Source organism: Papio anubis, chromosome 2 (assembly GCF_008728515.1).
Source record: "Papio anubis isolate 15944 chromosome 2, Panubis1.0, whole genome shotgun sequence".
In the NCBI taxonomy this organism is placed as follows: Eukaryota; Metazoa; Chordata; class Mammalia; order Primates; family Cercopithecidae; genus Papio; species Papio anubis.
In genome coordinates this window covers 55,038,718-55,057,676 of record NC_044977.1, presented here as the reverse complement: position 1 = coordinate 55,057,676, position 18,959 = coordinate 55,038,718, and the positions used below count along the sequence as shown (strand labels likewise).

The 18,959-nt window shown below is 52.7% G+C and overlaps 2 protein-coding genes across 26 annotated transcripts in view; both read left to right on the top strand.

Moving 5' to 3' along the window:
* The first annotated feature begins 380 nt into the window (after window positions 1-380).
* On the top strand, window positions 381-16,510 carry BRPF1 (bromodomain and PHD finger containing 1). 17 transcript variants are annotated; one of them, XM_009200271.2, is made up of 14 exons: window positions 381-790; window positions 2,790-3,398; window positions 7,659-8,618; window positions 9,464-9,626; window positions 10,000-10,131; window positions 10,535-10,663; window positions 11,453-11,762; window positions 12,090-12,410; window positions 12,733-13,017; window positions 13,517-13,664; window positions 14,074-14,210; window positions 14,313-14,431; window positions 14,803-14,957; window positions 15,664-16,510. In XM_009200271.2, the coding sequence occupies exons 2-14, from the start codon at window positions 2,800-2,802 to the stop codon at window positions 15,845-15,847; spliced, it is 3,642 nt and encodes a 1,213-aa protein (XP_009198535.1). In that variant the 5' UTR covers window positions 381-790; window positions 2,790-2,799; the 3' UTR covers window positions 15,848-16,510. The 17 variants fall into 17 exon arrangements, with proteins under 17 accessions (XP_009198535.1, XP_003894178.1, XP_003894176.1 ...); XM_003894127.2 differs by having other exon boundaries at window positions 386-790; window positions 12,087-12,410; XM_009200270.1 differs by having other exon boundaries at window positions 386-790; window positions 10,535-10,681.
* Window positions 16,511-18,403: 1,893 nt separating this feature from the next.
* The window catches only part of OGG1 (8-oxoguanine DNA glycosylase), a 39,023-nt gene continuing 38,467 nt past the window's right edge, over window positions 18,404-18,959 (top strand). For 2 of the 9 annotated variants that reach the window (XM_009200256.4, XM_009200251.4), the window contains exon 1: window positions 18,404-18,946. In XM_009200256.4, the coding sequence (XP_009198520.1) occupies window positions 18,810-18,946 (137 nt within the window). In that variant the 5' untranslated portion in view covers window positions 18,404-18,809. The remainder of the gene's footprint in view (window positions 18,947-18,959) is intronic. The other 7 variants (XM_009200257.4, XM_009200253.4, XR_643515.4 and 4 more) reach the window with 5 other exon arrangements.

The window sequence follows — 18,959 nt, the reverse complement described above, 5'->3', positions numbered from 1 at the left end:
CCCAGTCCCGCCCCGTGACTCTGGCCCCGCCTCACCGCCTTCCTCCGAGACCAAGGCCAGGTCCCTCCCGCAGCCGCGGCGCCAGCAGGAGGCAGGGAGCGGAGAGGGAGGAGGCAGAGGGGGAGGGGAGAAGGGCGGGCTCCTCACCCCCAGCCCCGCGCTCACCATCCGTGGCTGCAGATTCGCCACAAACCGCCCGACGACCCCGGATCCCGAATACGGTGACTTCAGTCTCCAGAAACTCCACTCTAAAATGAGAGAGCTAGAGAAGCCCTGTGGGGTGTCCAGAGTCCTTTCTGAATCCCAGAGAACGGTCTTTCGAGCCTCAGCAGGCGGGAGGGAACCGTGGCGAAAGTGCAACTCAGCAGCGCCGCGGAGCCACGTTTACCCTGCGCAGACGCCGTCGCCGCCGCTGCTGCCGCCGCCGCTGCCACAGCCTTTGCCGCCACGGTCTCCGCCGCCGCTGTCCTCGCGCTGCCTCTGGGAGCCTCCATTGTTCCAGCGGCGCCCGGTCCCAAGACCGGGCATCCTAAGGGCTCGCGAAACGGGCGGCTGCCGACGGAGTTGAGACCCCAGGGCGCCGGCGGGACCGGGAGCGGCAGGGGTCAGCGCAGGAATCCCGGGGAGCCGGGACCAAAGCGTGGGGCGGCAGGGGGCCGAGGTGGCGAGGTCTAAGGTCTCCGGAGTTGGGGCTCCCCCTTCCCGGCCCGACTTTCCCCGCCGGCCTCCCCAAGTGGGGTCGGAGCCCCGGCGGGCGCCCCCGGCGATGAGCCCGGACTCGAGGTGGCCGGTGAGTGCGGGCCTGGGACCAGGGCGGGAGTGGCCGGCAGGGAAGGGGTAGGCTGCGTTCGTGGGGCGCGCACTGAGCCGCGTGGCCCGGGAGCCTCTCTGGCAACTCCAGCTGGGAGAACTGACAGTGCATTGCTTCCCAGCAGGCATCCCGGGGCAACAGTATGTCTTTCGGGGCTGCCCTGGCCAGTGGCAGGAGGGGAGCCTTGTTTCACTTGTTACACTTCCACAAAGGGGAAACGCCGCCGCATCCGGAGAGTGGGCTGCGGGCACTGCCGGGGCCCAGCCCTATCCCTCCGGCCCCCGCCCCCTACTTCCTCCAGCCCCCTGAGCTTCTGGGGCAGATGCAGCCGCCATTCTCCTTGGGCCCTCCCCACGGGCTTTCTGGTCACAGTTCTCGTCTCCGTCGCCTGTGCCTCTGCTGCCGGGTTCCAAGGGGAGATTGCCGGATTCACTGTGCTGCTTTGGGAGCCATTCACCCGGGACCCAGCTTGGAAAGAGGAGAGCTTGTTTGTGCTTCGGTTGGTTTGTGTTTAAAGACACAGCCGCAGGTAGGAAGTAGAAGAGAGTTGCAGTTGGACGTGTAGCGTTACTGATGTGAAAGTCAGGAGCCGTTGACAGAAGAGCTGGAGCAGCCCACTTGCCTGGTTAAGGCACAGGTGGAGAGGCCAAGAGGGGTTATTTTGTCAGGGAGCTCATGATAGCCCTGCCCTGCTGGGATGGTGCCAAGCCCCTAGCTGAATTGTTAAACTCAACTAGGCCGAGAGAAATTGGGGCAGTCTCTGACCAAGCTGGGCTTCCTGAGGCCTGGTGCCATCTGTCTACACTCACCCAGGAATGTTGGGGAGGGGGAAGGGAGGGCCCCTGCGGACCACCGTGGAGCTGAGCATGCCTAGATTGTCGCGTTTGTGTTTGTACCCTTAGGGTCTGGCACTTGGTAGTCACTCAGTTAATGTTGCGTGAGTGGGTGAAGAGCTCAAATGTAATACAGGCTGCTGTCACTGACTAAATGATCTCAGTTTTCACTTTACTTCACAGTACATCTCCTACCCAGTTCCAGGGCCAGGCTCCCCATAAAGACCTCAAAAGTAAATGAATTCTTTCTGTGATCCAGTGATTTCTGCAGGAGTCCAATGCTAAAGCATTGGCCACCCATTCAGCCTTCTACATGGCCTTCATCCCATCTAAGCTCTCAATCTGGTGATCCCCTCATTCAGCTATTCGTTCAACAGGTCGTTCATTCGTTCACCAAAAACTGAGTGTCCACTGCATGCTAGGTACTGGGGATACAGAGGTGGATAGGCTCTCTTGTCTTTACTACACAGCTCCCAGTACAGAGGGGAGACAATTTTCAGTATGTCAAGTGCTGTGGTACAGGTGAGAATGGAATGCTGTGGAAACAGCTCCCCATGGGAGAGTCAGAGAAGTTGTGTCAGAAGTGACATTTGAGCTGGTTTTTTGAAGAACGAGTAGGAGCCTACCAGTCAGAAAGGATGGAAGGCATTCCAAATAGAGATCATTTTGCAGGAATGAGAGGTTATAACGTTCAGGGAATGGTAGGTTCCCCTGTGTAGACAAAAACAGCTGTAACTTGTAAAAAGAATCTGGAAAGGAGGACTAGGGCCAGAAAGTGAAAGGAGCTCTTTGAATGGCGTTATAGAGAATTTGGAATATTATCTTGAAGGAACTGGGGAGCATCAGGAGGCTTTTAGTGAAGAGACTGTCATGATCATTACTACCTGGTAGAAAGATCACTCTCCTATATGATGTGAGATTGGGCTAGAGGAGTTGAGACATAGGGCAGGATAACCAGGCAAGAGGTGATGAGGGCCCAGATCCGGGCCATGGTGGAGGAGATGGCATTGGGAGACACTGTAGAGGTAGGCTGGCCAGGACCTGGTGACTCCAAGTGAGGGGGAGGACTGGAAATACTGGGGTCTCTGGTGCAAATGGCCAAGAACTCATCCCCAGCCTTATGCTAACTGATCTGTATATTCTAGATGTGACAGCATGGGGGTGGACTTTGATGTGAAGACTTTCTGCCACAACTTGCGGGCGACTAAGCCACCGTACGAGTGCCCGGTGGAGACCTGCCGAAAGGTCTACAAGAGTTACAGTGGTATTGAGTACCACCTGTACCACTATGACCACGACAACCCACCACCACCACAACAGACTCCACTCCGTAAGCACAAGAAGAAGGGGCGCCAGTCACGCCCAGCCAACAAGCAGTCACCCAGCCCCTCAGAGGTCTCACAGTCACCAGGCCGTGAGGTGATGAGCTATGCACAGGCCCAGCGCATGGTGGAGGTGGACTTGCATGGCCGCGTCCACCGCATCAGCATCTTTGACAACCTGGATGTGGTGTCAGAGGATGAGGAAGCCCCCGAGGAGGCCCCTGAGAATGGCAGCAACAAGGAGAACACTGAGACACCAGCTGCTACTCCCAAGTCAGGCAAACATAAGAACAAGGAGAAGCGCAAGGACTCTAACCATCACCACCACCACAATGTTTCTGCGAGCACCACTCCCAAGCTGCCAGAGGTGGTCTATCGGGAGCTGGAACAAGACACCCCTGATGCCCCACCCCGGCCAACTTCCTATTACCGGTAAGGCCACCTCTACCTTGCACCTCTGGAAAACTGGTCAAGCAGGGCTCAGGAGCCAGAGAGAGGTGAGAGGCACAGATAGAAGAGTGGTGGGAATAAAGTATAGTGAAAGAACACTGAGTTTGCCAGGGCAGTGAGTGGAATGGTATCCTACTAATGGTGGCACTTACTCTACAGTGCCACACGCCACTCCTTTATTTTTTTCTCACAACTCTCAGGTAGATATTTTTCTCATTTCACAGATGAGGAAACTATGGTCAAGAAAGAATGCCAGATTTATCTTCTTTTTCTTTTTTTTTTTTGAGACAGGGTCTGGCTCTGTCACCCAACCTGGAGTGCAGTGGCACGATCTTGGCTCACCCCAACTTCCGCCCCCCGTGCTTAAGTGATCCTCCCACTCAGCCTCCTGAATATCTGCAACTAAAGGCGCATGCCATCATCCCCAGCTAGTTTTTAAAATTTTTTGTAGAGATGGGGTTTCACCACGTTGCCTAGGCTGGTCTTGAATTCCTGGGCTCAAGCGGTCCACCCACCTCAGCCTCCCAAAGTGCTGGGATTATAGCATGAGCCACTGTGCCCGGCCAGACTTATCTAAAATCACATGCCAGTAGATAGCTGAACTGGGGTTCAAACCCAGGTCCTTCTGACTCCATAGCTGTACTGTTTCCACTGTGGCAAAACATCCTGTTTCTGATTCCTGGCCCTCTCCATTTCATTACTGAATGACCTTGGGAAATGCATCCAACTTAAGGTGTTTTAAGGACCCCATCTGCAGAGCAGATACAGTATTTCTCTGCCTCCCTAAAGGCATAGGATCACTGATTTCATAAGGTACTAAAACCACTTTGTAAATCTGCAGAGGTAATTCTCCCACTATTTGTTTTGTTATTGTCATTTGTCCTTTAACATGTTTAAGCGTTATTTTATGCTTAAGCAACATTTAATACTCCTCCAGTGGCCCTTTTATTTTTGTCATTTAATCGTTTGTTTAACATGAGGTAAAAGGTGAAGGGATGTGGGGGGCAGTGTGGTGGTGAAACTACATGGAGAAATCCTGGCTGAAGGATGGCACGAAAACCAAGTGTAAACCCTCTCTGAAAGTTGGCATCCAAGGCAAAAAAGGCATTCTGATGAGTTAATTTGCCAAGAGTGGTAAGTTTGTTGTCAGCTAATTAGAAGGCCTGATCTCTGAGGAGGATTTGTCATAAAGGCTTTTATATGAAAAGCATTTTTTACCAAAAGTGCAGTCCACATGATGTTATTCCTCCATTCTTTTTTTCCGTTTTTCTTTTTTTGAGATGGAGTCTCGCTCTATTGCCAGGCTGGAGTACAATGGCGCGATCTCGGCTCACTGCAACCTCCGCTGGGTTCAAGCAATTCTCGTGCCTCAGCCTCCCAAGTAGCTGGGATTACAGGCACATGCCACCACATCCAACTAATTTCTGTGTTTTTAGTAGAGATGGGGTTTCACCATGTTGGCCAGGATGGTCTCGATCTCCTGACCTCGTGATCTGCCCGCCTCAGCCTCCCAAAGTGCTGGGATTACAGGCATGAGCCACCCACTGCGCCTGGCCTAAACCTCAATTCTTTAAAAGCAAATCTGGGAACGCAAGCAGTATGGCCGGTAGCACTTTCTTCTCTCTACTATTAGAATTTAAGCCCATCTCCCTCTTCCTCTCCCATTCTTTCATCTTTTCAGTCCAATTCCACTTCCTTCTGGCTTTCCACGGTCTTTCTCTTTTCTGTTCACACTGACTACCATACCCACCTCTGCCCCACTCCTAACACACAGACCCCTCTTTGGACTTCCCCTCCCTCCCAGTGGCCCTTGAGCTCTCTGTGCTCTAACAGGCAGCCAAGTCCAGCTCATTAGCTGCTTTTCTTCCTCCCTCCACTTAGATTCACTCTTCTTTCTGGGGATCAGATCTGTTCTTTAGGGGAGCAATTTTCAGCAGGTGCACTGCAAACAACTGGGAGGTGTATTGCATGGAATTTGTTACCACTGTTGGTAAAACTGCCCAAGTTTTGGAAATGACTTACTTTCTATAGAAATTGAGAAGATTTGAGGTCACCTCTCTAATAGCATCACTTTCTTTTGCTTGCATTCTGATATGCTTCCTTGAGGGGGAGAGAGAGGGTGGCATGTCAGCTGGTGTGCCAGGAATTACACGACATGCAGCCTACTTTATCTGTACTGCAGCCTGTAATCTGGGTGCCTGTGGGAGTGTGTTATGCACCATCACATAATGTCATGTGTGTCATGGCAGAGAAAAGGGTGAGAATTGGTGCTGAAGAGAGCTGGTGCCAAGGCCTAGAAGAAGCCAGATGGTTCACACCATCCATGAGTCATACCCTTGTTCAAAGATAGGGATGTTGCAGTCACCTTGGGGAAGAGGTAAAGGGCTAAAAAGGAAGAAGCTGCTTCCTACAATGTTTCAGTCTCTCTCCTCCCTTCCACCCCCAAAATGCCTTTCAAATGAACAGTGAGGAGTGCCTGTATCTGTATGGCGAATCAGACACAATCCCCACTTCTGTTGTGTAGTGGGGAAGTTAGACACATAAACAGCTATAATGCTAGGAAGGTGGGTAAGGGCCATACAAAAACTAATAACATTTATTGAGTGTTTGCTGCACACCAGGCACTGTCCTAAGCACTTTACCTGCATTAACTCATTTAATGCTCACAATTGCTGTGTGAAATAGGTTCAGATTAGCATCACCACTTTACAGATGAACAAACAAGGCTCAGGGAGCTTAGCTCACTTGCCCTCTGTTAGACAGGACCCAGGCAGTGTGGCTCCAGCACCTGTGTGTCCCGGCCCACTCTAGCAGCCGAAGTCCCATTTCCCACATGAGAGGAGAAACAGGAGCTAATGTTTTTCTAGGACCTGCTGTGTGCCATTTGACTTAGCTCATTCATTTTTAAAAACAACTTTTTAATAAAAAGATAAATGTTTATATTCGCACACGTCTGTATGTGGTCACATGTGACTTAGTGGTTAGGTGGCATTTTACACCAAGGTGCTCACACTTCCTTCCGTGGGCCTGCTGGGGACTGCTGGAGCCTGATGGGGTGGTAGGCACCAGGCAAGGTACTATATAAATAAATGTAAAGGCCAAGAGTTTGTAGCCTATTCATTTTTATAATTCCACATAATCCTGACAGCATCTTTGTGAGTAGGTAGTATTATCCTCATTCTGTCATCAATAAAACTGAGGTTCAGAACAGCAGTGATGTCCTGAAAGTCACAAAATGGCAGAGCCAGGATTCAAATCCGGTTTACTTAGAAGCCAAAGCCCCATTCTTTCCTTTGTACCCTGTAGTTCACAGTGCCAGAGTCTAGGCCACCTATAGCATAGCAGGCAAGGAGCACCTTCTCTGTGTGACAAGCACCTAGAGCAGCCCTTAATTCCAGGCCTGTTGGCACAGTAAGTGATATAGGGTGGACATTAAGAGCACTGGGGCTGGAGGTTGAATGCCTCTGCCTCTGCCATTCCCTTGTTATGTGACCTATCTGTGTTTTGATTAACTTCTCAAAGCTTAAGTTTTCTCATCTACAAAATGAGGACAATAAGAACACTAACTCTATGGCTGTGGTAAGAATAAATGTAATAGTTAAGCACAATGCCTGGCTCATAGTAAATCCTCAGTAAACTTTAGCTATTATAATTGTTATCTCCCAAGGCTATCCAGTGAACAAACATAGCACCTAGAGTTTGATGGAGCTTTGAGCTGATGTTGGCACCAGCTGAGAGAAGACCCACGGCAGCTCTAGTCGAGGCCCTGCCCACCAGTGCTAAAACAACTTTTATGTAATTTGTCAGTGACATACAATGACCTTCCTTCTTCCCTGATTCTTCATACCATCATCTGGACCACTCCAAGGGGTACTAGCTGCCCCACCTTCCTCCTTTTAGAGGAGGCTGGCTACGCCTCTGCAACCCAAAGAAGATGGTGTCACATATAGCAGCTAGGACATGAGCTTTGCAGTGGCAGGTCTGGGTTCACATCCCAGCTCCACCACTTTCTCACAAGTGAGCTGAGGCCAGGCGATTAACCTTCCAAGCCTTAGGTTTCCTTTTCAGCAAAATAGAAATGATGATAGTACCTATAATATCTGAAGTTAAGGTGAGGATGAAATGAGACAACACATCTGAAGGGCACAGGCACAGAGTAAGTGCTCAGTGGCAAATGACCCACCTTCTTTAAGGGAGGGAAGTCTCAACCATGTGATGCTGAGCTCCCTGTGTGTACCATAGGTACATCGAGAAGTCTGCAGAGGAGCTGGACGAGGAAGTAGAGTATGACATGGACGAGGAGGACTACATCTGGCTGGATATCATGAATGAGCGTCGGAAGACAGAGGGTGTAAGTCCCATCCCACAGGAGATCTTTGAGTACCTAATGGACCGACTAGAGAAGGAGTCGTACTTTGAGAGTCATAATAAAGGCGACCCCAATGCGCTAGTGGATGAGGATGCTGTTTGCTGTATCTGCAATGATGGTGAGTGCCAGAACAGCAATGTCATCCTCTTCTGTGACATGTGCAACCTGGCCGTGCACCAGGAGTGTTACGGTGTCCCCTATATCCCTGAGGGCCAGTGGCTATGCCGCCGTTGCCTGCAGTCACCCTCTCGTGCTGTGGATTGTGCCCTGTGCCCCAACAAGGGTGGTGCCTTCAAGCAGACAGATGATGGTCGCTGGGCCCATGTGGTGTGTGCCTTGTGGATCCCTGAGGTCTGCTTCGCCAACACGGTCTTCCTAGAGCCTATTGACAGCATTGAGCACATCCCACCAGCTCGCTGGAAGCTCACCTGCTACATTTGCAAACAACGGGGCTCAGGGGCCTGCATCCAGTGCCACAAGGCCAACTGTTACACAGCTTTCCATGTGACATGCGCCCAGCAGGCTGGCCTTTACATGAAGATGGAGCCTGTGCGGGAGACAGGCGCCAACGGCACCTCTTTCAGTGTCCGCAAGACAGCCTACTGCGACATCCACACGCCTCCAGGTTCAGCACGCCGACTGCCTGCCCTGTCGCACAGCGAGGGTGAGGAAGATGAAGATGAGGAAGAGGATGAGGGTAAGGGCTGGAGCTCAGAGAAAGTCAAGAAGGCCAAGGCCAAGTCCCGGATCAAAATGAAGAAGGCACGGAAGATCCTGGCAGAGAAGCGGGCAGCAGCACCTGTGGTGTCAGTGCCCTGCATCCCACCACACAGGTATGTGGGGAGCCGGTGGACCGGCAGGTGAGGGAGAAAGCCTTCTGGAGAGGAGCTGGCAGCCTCCTGAGTGGAATAGCAGGGCTGGGCTATCTTCTTCCCAGGAGTGGAATGTCAGGGCTGGACTCTCTTCCCAGGAGCTGCATAGAAGTTAAAAAGAACATATTTTCAAAAGAGATAGTTGTTTTTAGCAGGTCACCTGACTTAAGAGCCAGAAATGTCAACTTTTATCTGGCATAGCTAACAGGTGTTTTGAACTGCCCTTCATTTAGATGGTGTGGTTTGTTAAGTTGGGATGGAAGAGGATGGAACTGCCACTGGCAGCAATGGAAAAAGTGGTCTGATTATGAAGAAACAAATAGAATGAAAAACGGGGAAGGGGAAGCTCAAGAAGTTGTGAAGTGGTTACTGCCTCTCATGTGGGCTGTGATGGCCAGGGGTTTTTTCAGTTCTCTCGTGCCATTTATTTGATTTACTATATGTTTCTGCTATACAGTTGTACTTCATCTTAAAACCTTCAAAGGCTTAGTCTCAGTGGGGCTCTCAGGGTCAAATAGTACTCTGGGCTGCCGTGACTAGAGCAGTCTTCGGGGCAGAAGTCCCTGATCCCAGGTATACAGGGTTAGGGATCTGGTTTAGTGATGGGAGCTTGGTTTCCTGTCTGCTGTGGTACCACTGATGGCACCACTCTTTCTTCCTTGCCTTAAGTCCAGAGTCCCAGGCCTTTTGGACAAGAGATACTCTCCCTTCATCCCCATTCAGGAACTCTCACTGGCCAGAGACCCTTGCTCTGCTTAAGAGAATCAGGGCCCAACAGGTTTTACTCTTTGTTTCCTGCCTCCCAGGCTTAGTAAAATCACCAACCGCCTGACAATCCAAAGGAAGAGCCAGTTCATGCAGAGGCTGCACAGCTACTGGACACTGAAGCGGCAGTCACGGAATGGGGTCCCATTGCTACGTCGCCTGCAGACACACCTGCAGTCTCAGAGGAACTGTGACCAAGTCGGGGTACTGTGTCCAGTTCCCTGTGGGCTCTGGGAACTAGGGCCAGGGGGATGAAAACCAAAATTTGCAACTGTAGTTTCCAGTGTCAGAGGGTTTAGACTCTTTCCTCCTTTAAGCTAGCCCTCAAGCCAGGATCAGCGTGGAATCCTCAGTGAAAGGATGTTGTTCCTATGTGTTTATGTATTCATTCAACAAACACCAGGCATTTATTCTGCCAGGCCTTGGGGACACACAGATTGAGGCACTACCAATAAATTGCTGTGCTCCCTCTTTTGGCTTGACCTGCCCTTGACCTGAGTTTCCTGGGCTCTCTCCTCCCTGCTGACCTTTCCTCTGGCTTTCTAATCATTCCCTGATCTTGCTTTTGCCTCTGCAGAGAGATTCTGAGGATAAGAACTGGGCCCTTAAAGAACAGCTCAAGTCCTGGCAGCGGCTCCGGCATGACTTAGAGCGAGCTCGGCTGCTGGTGGAATTGATCCGCAAGCGGGAAAAACTCAAAAGGGAGACGGTGAGTGATCCTGGGCCAGCCCTATTTTATAAAGGAGAAAACAGACCCAGGAGAAGGAAAAGTGTGTGTCCCTCAGCCAGATAGCAGCAGGGCTGACGCTAGAGTTAGGTCTCCTGGTTCTTGGTGTGCTTTTAAAAGGTCTACTGGAAGCAGAATGTCACAGGAGCGTATGAACAGAATCCTCAGTGACATAGGTAGTTGATGCTGGTAGTTCAAGAAAGGGGGAGACCAGAATCGTTGGTGCAAGTTTCTTGTATCTCGTAGAAGGTAGACCTGTATGAGTGCACCCAGCTGTGAGGGTGGGAAAGAAGGTGGCTTCCCAGGCCAGCTGGGACCACATCCTCAGATCTCTCTGCCACTGGACTGGCCGGGGCCTGGCTGATCAGGCCTTTTTCTGTGTTAGATCAAAGTTCAGCAGATTGCCATGGAGATGCAGCTGACCCCTTTCCTCATCCTCCTTCGCAAAACCTTGGAGCAGCTCCAAGAGAAGGACACAGGCAACATCTTCAGCGAGCCGGTCCCTCTGTCTGAGGTAACCGAATTGGACGAAGTAAGAATCCCTTCCCCTCACTCCACCTTCTCTCTGTTCCTCTCCCAATTGGACCCCTGCTGCAGGTCTGGGCCAGGGACTAGATGGGGACCTTGAAGAGAGGGGCTGGTGGCTCTGGGGCAGGATGAACTGGAGCCACATGTATCACCTGGACTCTGTCTTGTCCCTGTTACACCCCAAGGGCCCAGAATGGGAGGCAGTCTGCACTCCTTCCCCAGAGGCAGGGACTGAGTCTGCCAAATGAATAATCCCAGGGCAGGAAGACACTTTCGGGGTGCTGAACCCTAGAACGGAGACTTTAGAAGGCTCAGCACCTAAAGAACCAGCTCTGAAGCCCTAGGTCCTGACTGGCAGACTCTTCTCTCTAAAAGGTATAAAATGAGAGGTCTGAGGCAGCAGCCTCCTTACAAGTTACTATTAAGTAAAAGGAGCTCTAGGAATGCAAGGTGGTGTTTATTTTCAGAGGAGTCCCCAAGCCATTTTCTTACTAAAGCCTCATGTAGTCTAAAAAGTATATTTGGCTCTACTTTCATGATTTTCTAGGAGAGGAAAAGTAGGCCCAGAGAGGTGAAGAGACTTGCCAAAGTCACACAGCTTGTGACTGGTAAAGTCAGGACCAGAATTCAGCTTTCCTTTCGCCTGTGCTATATGCCTGATTCTAACTGATGGGAGGAGGTTGCTGGATGTATTTCAGGGGGGCTTGTTAGGAGCAGGGTTCGGGGCAATGAGGAGGATATCTCTACTTAAAACAAACTTGCCCTGCCCTCCCAGGTACCTGACTACCTAGACCACATCAAAAAGCCCATGGACTTTTTCACCATGAAGCAGAACTTGGAGGCTTACCGCTACCTGAATTTTGATGATTTTGAGGAGGACTTCAACCTCATCGTCAGCAACTGCCTCAAGTATAACGCCAAGGACACCATCTTCTACCGGGCAGCAGTGCGGCTTCGTGAGCAGGGTGGTGCTGTGCTCCGCCAGGCCCGGCGCCAGGCAGAAAAAATGGGCATTGACTTTGAGACGGGCATGCATATCCCCCACAGCCTGACTGGAGATGAGGCCACACACCACACTGAAGATGGTGGGTGATATGTCACACACACATATAAGAGGCCAATGCCAGGGATGGACAGCTTTCCAAAAGTCCCCTCCTGGGAGCAGGCAGTGTAGGCAGAAAGCAGCTAGGCTGAGCAGTGGCACACTATCCCCAGGAATGCTCCCCAAGAAGCCAGACTGGGTGAATGGATAGCAGTGCCCATCATTCCACATCTTGGTGCTGCTATTTTACAGCTGTTCCTGGTGAGAAGCCGAGGAGGGATGAGTGGGTTTCTTGCTGCCTGCCCAGGTTCAAGGGGCCCTGAGGGCTGCCCTGAGTCTGACCTTTCCCCTCCAACCTTACTCCTAGCAGCTGAGGAAGAGCGGCTGGTCTTGCTGGAGAACCAGAAGCACCTGCCAGTGGAAGAGCAGCTGAAGCTGCTTCTGGAGCGGCTGGACGAAGTGAATGCCAGCAAGCAGAGTGTGGGCCGCTCACGGCGTGCAAAGATGATCAAGAAAGAGATGACGGCACTGCGGCGGAAGCTTGCCCACCAGCGAGAGATTGCACGTGATGGGCCTGAGCGGCACGGCCCTTCGAGCCGGGGCAGTCTGACACCCCACCCGGCAGCCTGTGACAAGGATGGGCAGACAGATAGTGCCGCAGAGGAGAGCAGCAGCCAGGAGACAAGCAAAGGTCTGAATCCCATGGCAAGGTGGACCCCAAAGCAAGTCAGACTTTGGCTCTGCAGCACACACTCAACCCCTGCCATTCCCCAGGCAGAGGTCCCTCCTACACAGCTAGCTGTACTTTCTCCCTCATTCCCCAATCAGGGGCCTCTTAGCTGCCTCTCTGGCTATTTGTATAAGAGTTAATGTTCCAAATTCCAAGCCCCTAAAATGATCTCCCCAACTTTAGCTGGAGTAATGACCCTATATACCCAGGGCATGACCCTGGATATCTACCTTTCTCAAATCAGGCCCCTCACCAACTCTCCTTCTTTCTTTCTCTGCTCCAGGCCTGGGTCCCAACATGTCCTCAACCCCCGCACATGAGGTGGGCAGGAGAACCTCAGTTCTGTTCTCCAAAAAGAACCCGAAGACAGCTGGACCGCCCAAGAGGCCGGGCCGGCCCCCCAAAAACCGGGAGAGCCAGATGACCCCCAGCCACGGAGGCAGTCCTGTGGGGCCCCCCCAGCTCCCCATCATGAGCTCCCTGCGTCAGCGCAAGCGGGGTAGGAGCCCCCGGCCCAGTTCGAGTTCAGACAGCGACAGTGATAAGTCCACAGAAGACCCCCCAATGGGTGAGCCTTACCATCACCCAGCGCCCCAAGAGAGTGAGCAAAGCTGCCATTCTTCCCAGCATACTCCCAGTTACCCCTTTATTTGCCCATAAAAGAGAGAGCTAGAAGGGCCCTTAGGAATCCTTTAACTCCACTCACTCATCTTACAATTGGGAAAACTGAGGCCCAGAGACACTATGACCCAGCTAGAGTCCCACCCAGGGCCCCCCGCCTCCATTGTATCACTTTACCTTTTCTCTTCTCACCTTCCTTGGGGATCTCCTACCCTTTAAGCCGTTTGTGTCCTAAAGCCAGTAACTGCCACGGGAAGCAAGGGGTGGGGCAGGGCTGTGGCCAACTGTGGTAGACACTGCCCAGAGCTAGCTCTGCTGGCAAAAGTTGGAGGAATTTTCCAGCACAGAAGGGGAACCCAAGCTCCAAGTCCCTCTTACCTCCATGTCATCTCTGATCTACATCTTCCTGACCGGTTCCTTCCCTCCTCCCTTTCCCTTCAACCAAGACTTACCAGCCAATGGCTTCAGCGGTGGAAACCAGCCAGTGAAGAAGAGTTTCTTGGTATACCGTAATGACTGCAGCCTTCCCCGGAGCAGCTCAGACTCTGAGTCCAGCAGCAGTAGCAGTAGCAGCGCTGCCTCAGACCGGACCAGGTACCAGCCCTCCAGATCAAGGCCAGCCTCAGGGGATGCCCTTCCAGGGCTCTTGGGCCTTTCTAGGTTTCCCTGTTGGAAGTGGGGTGGCTGCCATCTCAGTCTAGGTTAAGATGACTCAAACTCAAGGTTCTCTGTTAAATAAATCAGTGTTACCATTAATGGAACAGAGAGAACCATCCTGGGTTAAGGTGATGATTAGAGTATGCACTCCTGCCGCCACTGCTCAGTCTAACGCACCTCAGGTCACCAGCCTAGGCCCTGTGGGTGTTTGAATTTGAAATTCCTCATACAGCCTCTGCTTTCCAAAAGTCTCAGACCCTGAGGGCTTTAAGAGCAGAGGGCACATACCATGCTGTTCCCCATTCTTCCCCTCCTTTGAGCTGAGTTCCCATTGTCTTGTCCACAGCACAACACCCTCAAAACAAGGCCGGGGCAAACCTTCCTTCTCTCGGGGCACTTTCCCAGAGGACAGCAGTGAGGATACCTCAGGCACTGAGAATGAGGCCTACTCCGTGGGCACTGGCCGCGGCGTGGGCCACAGCAGTAAGTTCCCTTGCCCAAGGCCAGGGATGCTGGGGACCCAGTGTCAGGGCCTCGCCAGCCCCCCAGCTGCTGATCCACCCCCTCTCCCCCATTCCTGTGAAGTGGTAAGGAAGAGTCTGGGCCGGGGAGCTGGCTGGCTGTCAGAGGATGAGGACTCCCCGCTGGATGCTCTGGACCTCGTGTGGGCCAAATGCCGAGGGTATCCATCATACCCAGCTCTGGTATGCTCCGCTTCTGTTCTTATGCCCCTTGCTTTCCAATCCCAGAATACAGATTCACAGTTAGCAGACTTTTCCTACTCCCTGCTGAGCTATGGGGCACAGTTTCTTGGCAAGGTGTACTGGTGGGCAGATACAGCTTGAGTACCACTTAGAGGCTCCTACTCAGTTTCTCCATCTCTCCCTTTTCCTTCTCTTTGCTCCTTGGGCTCTGAAATAATGTAGCGTGGAAAGAAGCTGAGGGTCAGCATTGCAGTTCTGGTAGCATGATAACCTTTCTGTCCCCACTTCAGACGTACTCTTTAAGTTCTTGAGGAGGGCAAGCCTTGGGAGGACGTGGACTGAACCAAACTGGGCTCTTATTACACCCTCAGATCATTGATCCAAAGATGCCCCGAGAAGGTATGTTCCACCATGGAGTTCCCATCCCTGTGCCCCCACTGGAGGTGCTGAAACTTGGGGAGCAGATGACCCAGGAAGCCCGAGAGCATCTCTACCTCGTCCTCTTCTTTGACAACAAACGAACCTGGTAAGGAGGGGAGCATTTGGTGTGACTCACAGCCACAGATGCAGCCCTATGTGGTATGGAGGCAGACTGCCAGGAAACTCCAGCAACAGGCAGACTGGGCTAGCATAAGTCAGTGGGGGAGGGACTTAGAACAGTTTTTTGAGCGAAAGGGTTGTGTCGACCATGTGTCTGAGAGGCTGAGTGGGCACCAGAGGACAAACAGCTGTAGCTAGAAACCAAAGGACCATCAGAGACTATGACAAATATAGAGGTGGCTCCCACCCAGACTCAGATGGCTTCTAGACTTAGTTTTCCCACCTCTGCCTCCATGGTGACAAAATGAGGATAAAGCAGGCATAAACATTCAGGCTCTGAATCCCTCTTCTGTCATATTTGCACATGTAGTCTTTTTGTTAATTGTCTGCAGAGGATATTCAGTGTCAGTGAAGTCTGCCTAGAGCCTCAGGGTAACTACTTCTGGTGAGGTCAGGGCGCCTCCTTTTTGTACCCATAAATACCCTGTGATTACCCTCCCGCTGCCACCACACGGTATAACCGATGACTGGGCTCTTTCATCTCTAGACCATGAGCACTCCTTTGAGGGCAGGGACCATCACAGAGTCTGCCCAGAGCGGGTGCTTGGGCGGTATACTTAAGTGAATAGAGGAGGAAGGCTGGTCCTTAGTCTCCCTGAGATGATTTATTTGATCTTCACCTTGTCCTATAGGCAGTGGCTGCCGAGGACCAAGCTGGTTCCTCTGGGTGTGAACCAGGACCTAGACAAGGAGAAGATGCTGGAGGGCCGCAAGTCCAACATCCGCAAGTCAGTACAGATCGCCTACCACAGGGCTCTGCAGCACCGCAGCAAGGTGCAAGGCGAGCAGAGCAGTGAGACCAGCGACAGTGATTGATACTGCTCAACACAGCCCAACCTACACAGGGTCACACAACCCTGTGACCTCTCTCCTCCCCTTTGCTCACTGTCCTGGAGTGGCACCGGCCTCTGCACTGACTCATTTCTGGTCTTGGGGCCAGTCTCAGGGGAAGCTGGGTGGGGGAGGTCCCTCCTGCCCTAAGTGCAGCTGGACTGTACAGAACACTCCAAGGGCCAGTGGCAGTTCAGTGCAAGGAGAGGGAGGGCCCACAGGTCAGAAAGAGCTCCAGAGACCTCACAGCATTGTAGGGCGGGGTGGTGGGCCAAAGTTAGGACACTGCATAAAACAGACCATCCCACCACCTCTACCTGCTCATGCCAGGAGAATCTATAACTGCCTAGAGGCCTGAGGCCCCTACCGGTGGTGAGGTGAGCGGGCATCTGTCCAGCCTGGAAGAGGGGCACTAGGTGACTCCCTCCCCTGCTGTTGTAAATAACTGTAATTATTGGAGAATTTAAATTATTCTCATTTGTAACTGCGTTTCCGGGTCGCGCCAGAGTCATTTGGTACTAAAAAAAAAAAAAAAAAAGACTGGGGCCTGTCCCCATTTCCCTTCTCTTTCCCATAGATTCCCCCACCTTTCAAACTGGTTTGTATTTATTTCAAAGGAAGAAAATATATTGATTCTTAGAAAATAAACTGTCTTTTTAGAATTCTTTGTTCTTCCCCCCTGCCAGGGCAAAGGGGATACAAAGGGAGGTTCTGTGCCCCAGGGATGACACATAATTGGGCCCAAGTGGTTGCTGACTGCTGTGCATGCTACATTTATAAGACATAGCAGAGAGAGCCCCTGTTACTCATGCATGGAGTGAGTGGCAGGCCCTGTGCTAAGCACCTTTAGACACTCAGCTTTGCGTAATCCTTGCAATAACTATAGGGAGTTTAATAATAGGCTGGTTATCTCCACAAAGATGCTGAGGTTTCAAAAAATTATCTTGCCTACAGTTCCTACAGTTCCTAGTTCCTACAACTAGGAAGGTACAGAGCTAGAATTGGAACCCAGGTCTGTTTGCAAAGCTGGCTCTTCAACCAGTATGCTGAACTGCTAGGGGAAGAGTCAACTGTTGATTCCTTCTTGGCCCTCAGAGGCCTCAAGTCCTTTGCCAATGGCATGGCCCAAGTGTTTCAGCATCACTGCAGCTGAGACCTTCCCCACTGCTTAACCGGAGACAGAGCAGGGATGGAGAGGGTTGCTCTTTGCTCACTCCCAACCTCGGCACCTTCATTCCAGACTCCACCGACATTTATTGAAGGAATGCCTTCCAAGTGCTAGGCGCCTGTGGGGTGGCATGCCTACAGATAGGAACAGTCACAGGAAAAAGGGGCGGCCCAGACCTTGCAGCCACTGAGGAGTGGCACTGAGACAATGATGGCATTGGTCTGATGTTGATTCCATGCTCACGGTACACTCTGCTAGGTCTCTGGCTGGGATATAAGGGTCAATCCGCTGCAGATGTTGCTCTTTAAGAACTTGCAGTCTGGGCAGGGTGCAGTGGCTCACGCCTGTAATCCCAGCACTTCAAGAGGCCGAGGCGGCTGGATCACGAGGTCAAGAGATCGAGACCATCCTGGCCAAGATGTGAAACGCCGTCTCTACTAAAAATACAAAAATTAGCTGGGCGTGGTGGTGCACGCCTGTAGTCCCAGCAACTTGGGAGGCTGAAGCAGGAGAATCGCTTGAACCCCGGAGGCGGAGGTTGCAGTGAGCCCAGATGGCACCATCACACTCCAGCCCGGGTGACAGGTGAGACTCCGTCTCAAAAAAAAAACAAAACCTGCAGCCTGACAGTTAAGATACAGCAACCCCAAATCCCTATGCTAGAAGGTGAGAATGGCCCAGTAAAGTTCGTATCTCTTAGCTCCCTGCTTTTTCACATCATTCGCCAGAAGGGAAGACATTACATAATCCATCCTCCTGCTCCAGGCGGCTGGACGAGGCTGGCTGCCTCAGGGCCACACACTGGGACTTGGACTCAACCTGATGGGCTTCTGGGCCCAGCCCCAGACAAACCCCCGGCACAGGCCCTATTCTGAGGAAAGCATGAGCAGATGGAGTATGGAAGGAATGAATGCCCAAGACTACAGGCAGCAGCTGTGGCGGCCGGCGGGACAATCCGAGGAGACGCCTCTGAAGTCCTGAGGTCTCAGAGGACGCCTAAAGGTCTTGAAGGGGACAAACTTAGCGGGCGGGCGCAAAAAAGAATACTCTGGAGACACTTCCCGAGGGCTCTAGGGCCTGAGCTGTGCTCGCTCCAGTTCTTGGTGAAGATAGGGTTCGTGGGAGGCGGCCCAAGGAGGGCGAACGCCTAAGACTGGAGAGGCTCAGGGGAGAACGGCTCTCGGAGGACAGGCTGGGAAAGGACGTGGCTCTGAAGACGGACAGCCCTGAGGAACCGCGGGGCGCCCGGATGGAACTCGTTAGCTCCCCGAGTGCAGACAATCCCGGTGGGGGAAAGGCCAACAGCGGGCAGACAGCCCAGTGCGCGCCAACCGCGCGGGCGCCTCGAAACGGCCCGCCCACCCTGATTTCTCATTGGCGCCTCCCACTTCCTCCTCGGATTGGCTACCTCTAGGTCAAATACGCAGTGCTTGAGCACTACTTCCGGTGGTGGCGTGGTCGGCCACTGGAGAACTCAGAAGAACACAGCTGTGCGCGCCCAGAGGCTCGGGGGGCGGGAGAGGATAAGTCGGAAGGAGGGGGCGGGACCTACACCTCAGGAAAGCCGGAGGATTGGGGCACGAAGCGGGGCTTTGATGACCCGCAAAGGGCGAGGCATGCAGGAGGTGGAGGAATTAAGTGAAACGAGGAAGGTCGTTAATCAGGACCCTGTGGGCTAGGCCCTAAGGGGCGTGGTCCTTGTCTGGGCGGGGTCTTTGGGCGCCGACTAGGCCTGGTTCTGGGTGGGCGGGGCTGCTGTGGGCGGCTCCTGCTGTGGAAATGCCGGCCCGCGCGCTTCTGCCCAGGCGCATGGGGCATCGTACTCTAGCCTCCGCTCCTGCCCTGTGGGCCTCTATCCCGTGCCCTCGCTCTGAGCTGCGCCTGGACCTGGTTCTGCCTTCTGGACAGTCCTTCCGGTGAGTGACTGCG

Bases quoted from the DNA above. Each gene is read 5' to 3' on its own strand.
- BRPF1 (XM_009200262.1), top strand. From the start codon at position 2,800: ATGGGGGTGGACTTTGATGTGAAGACTTTCTGCCACAACTTGCGGGCG. The intron at 10,682-11,452 runs GTAAGAATCCCT...CTGCCCTCCCAG, and splicing joins AGGTAACCGAATTGGACGAA to GTACCTGACTACCTAGACCA. The intron at 12,411-12,732 runs GTCTGAATCCCA...TCTCTGCTCCAG, and splicing joins CAGCCAGGAGACAAGCAAAG to GCCTGGGTCCCAACATGTCC.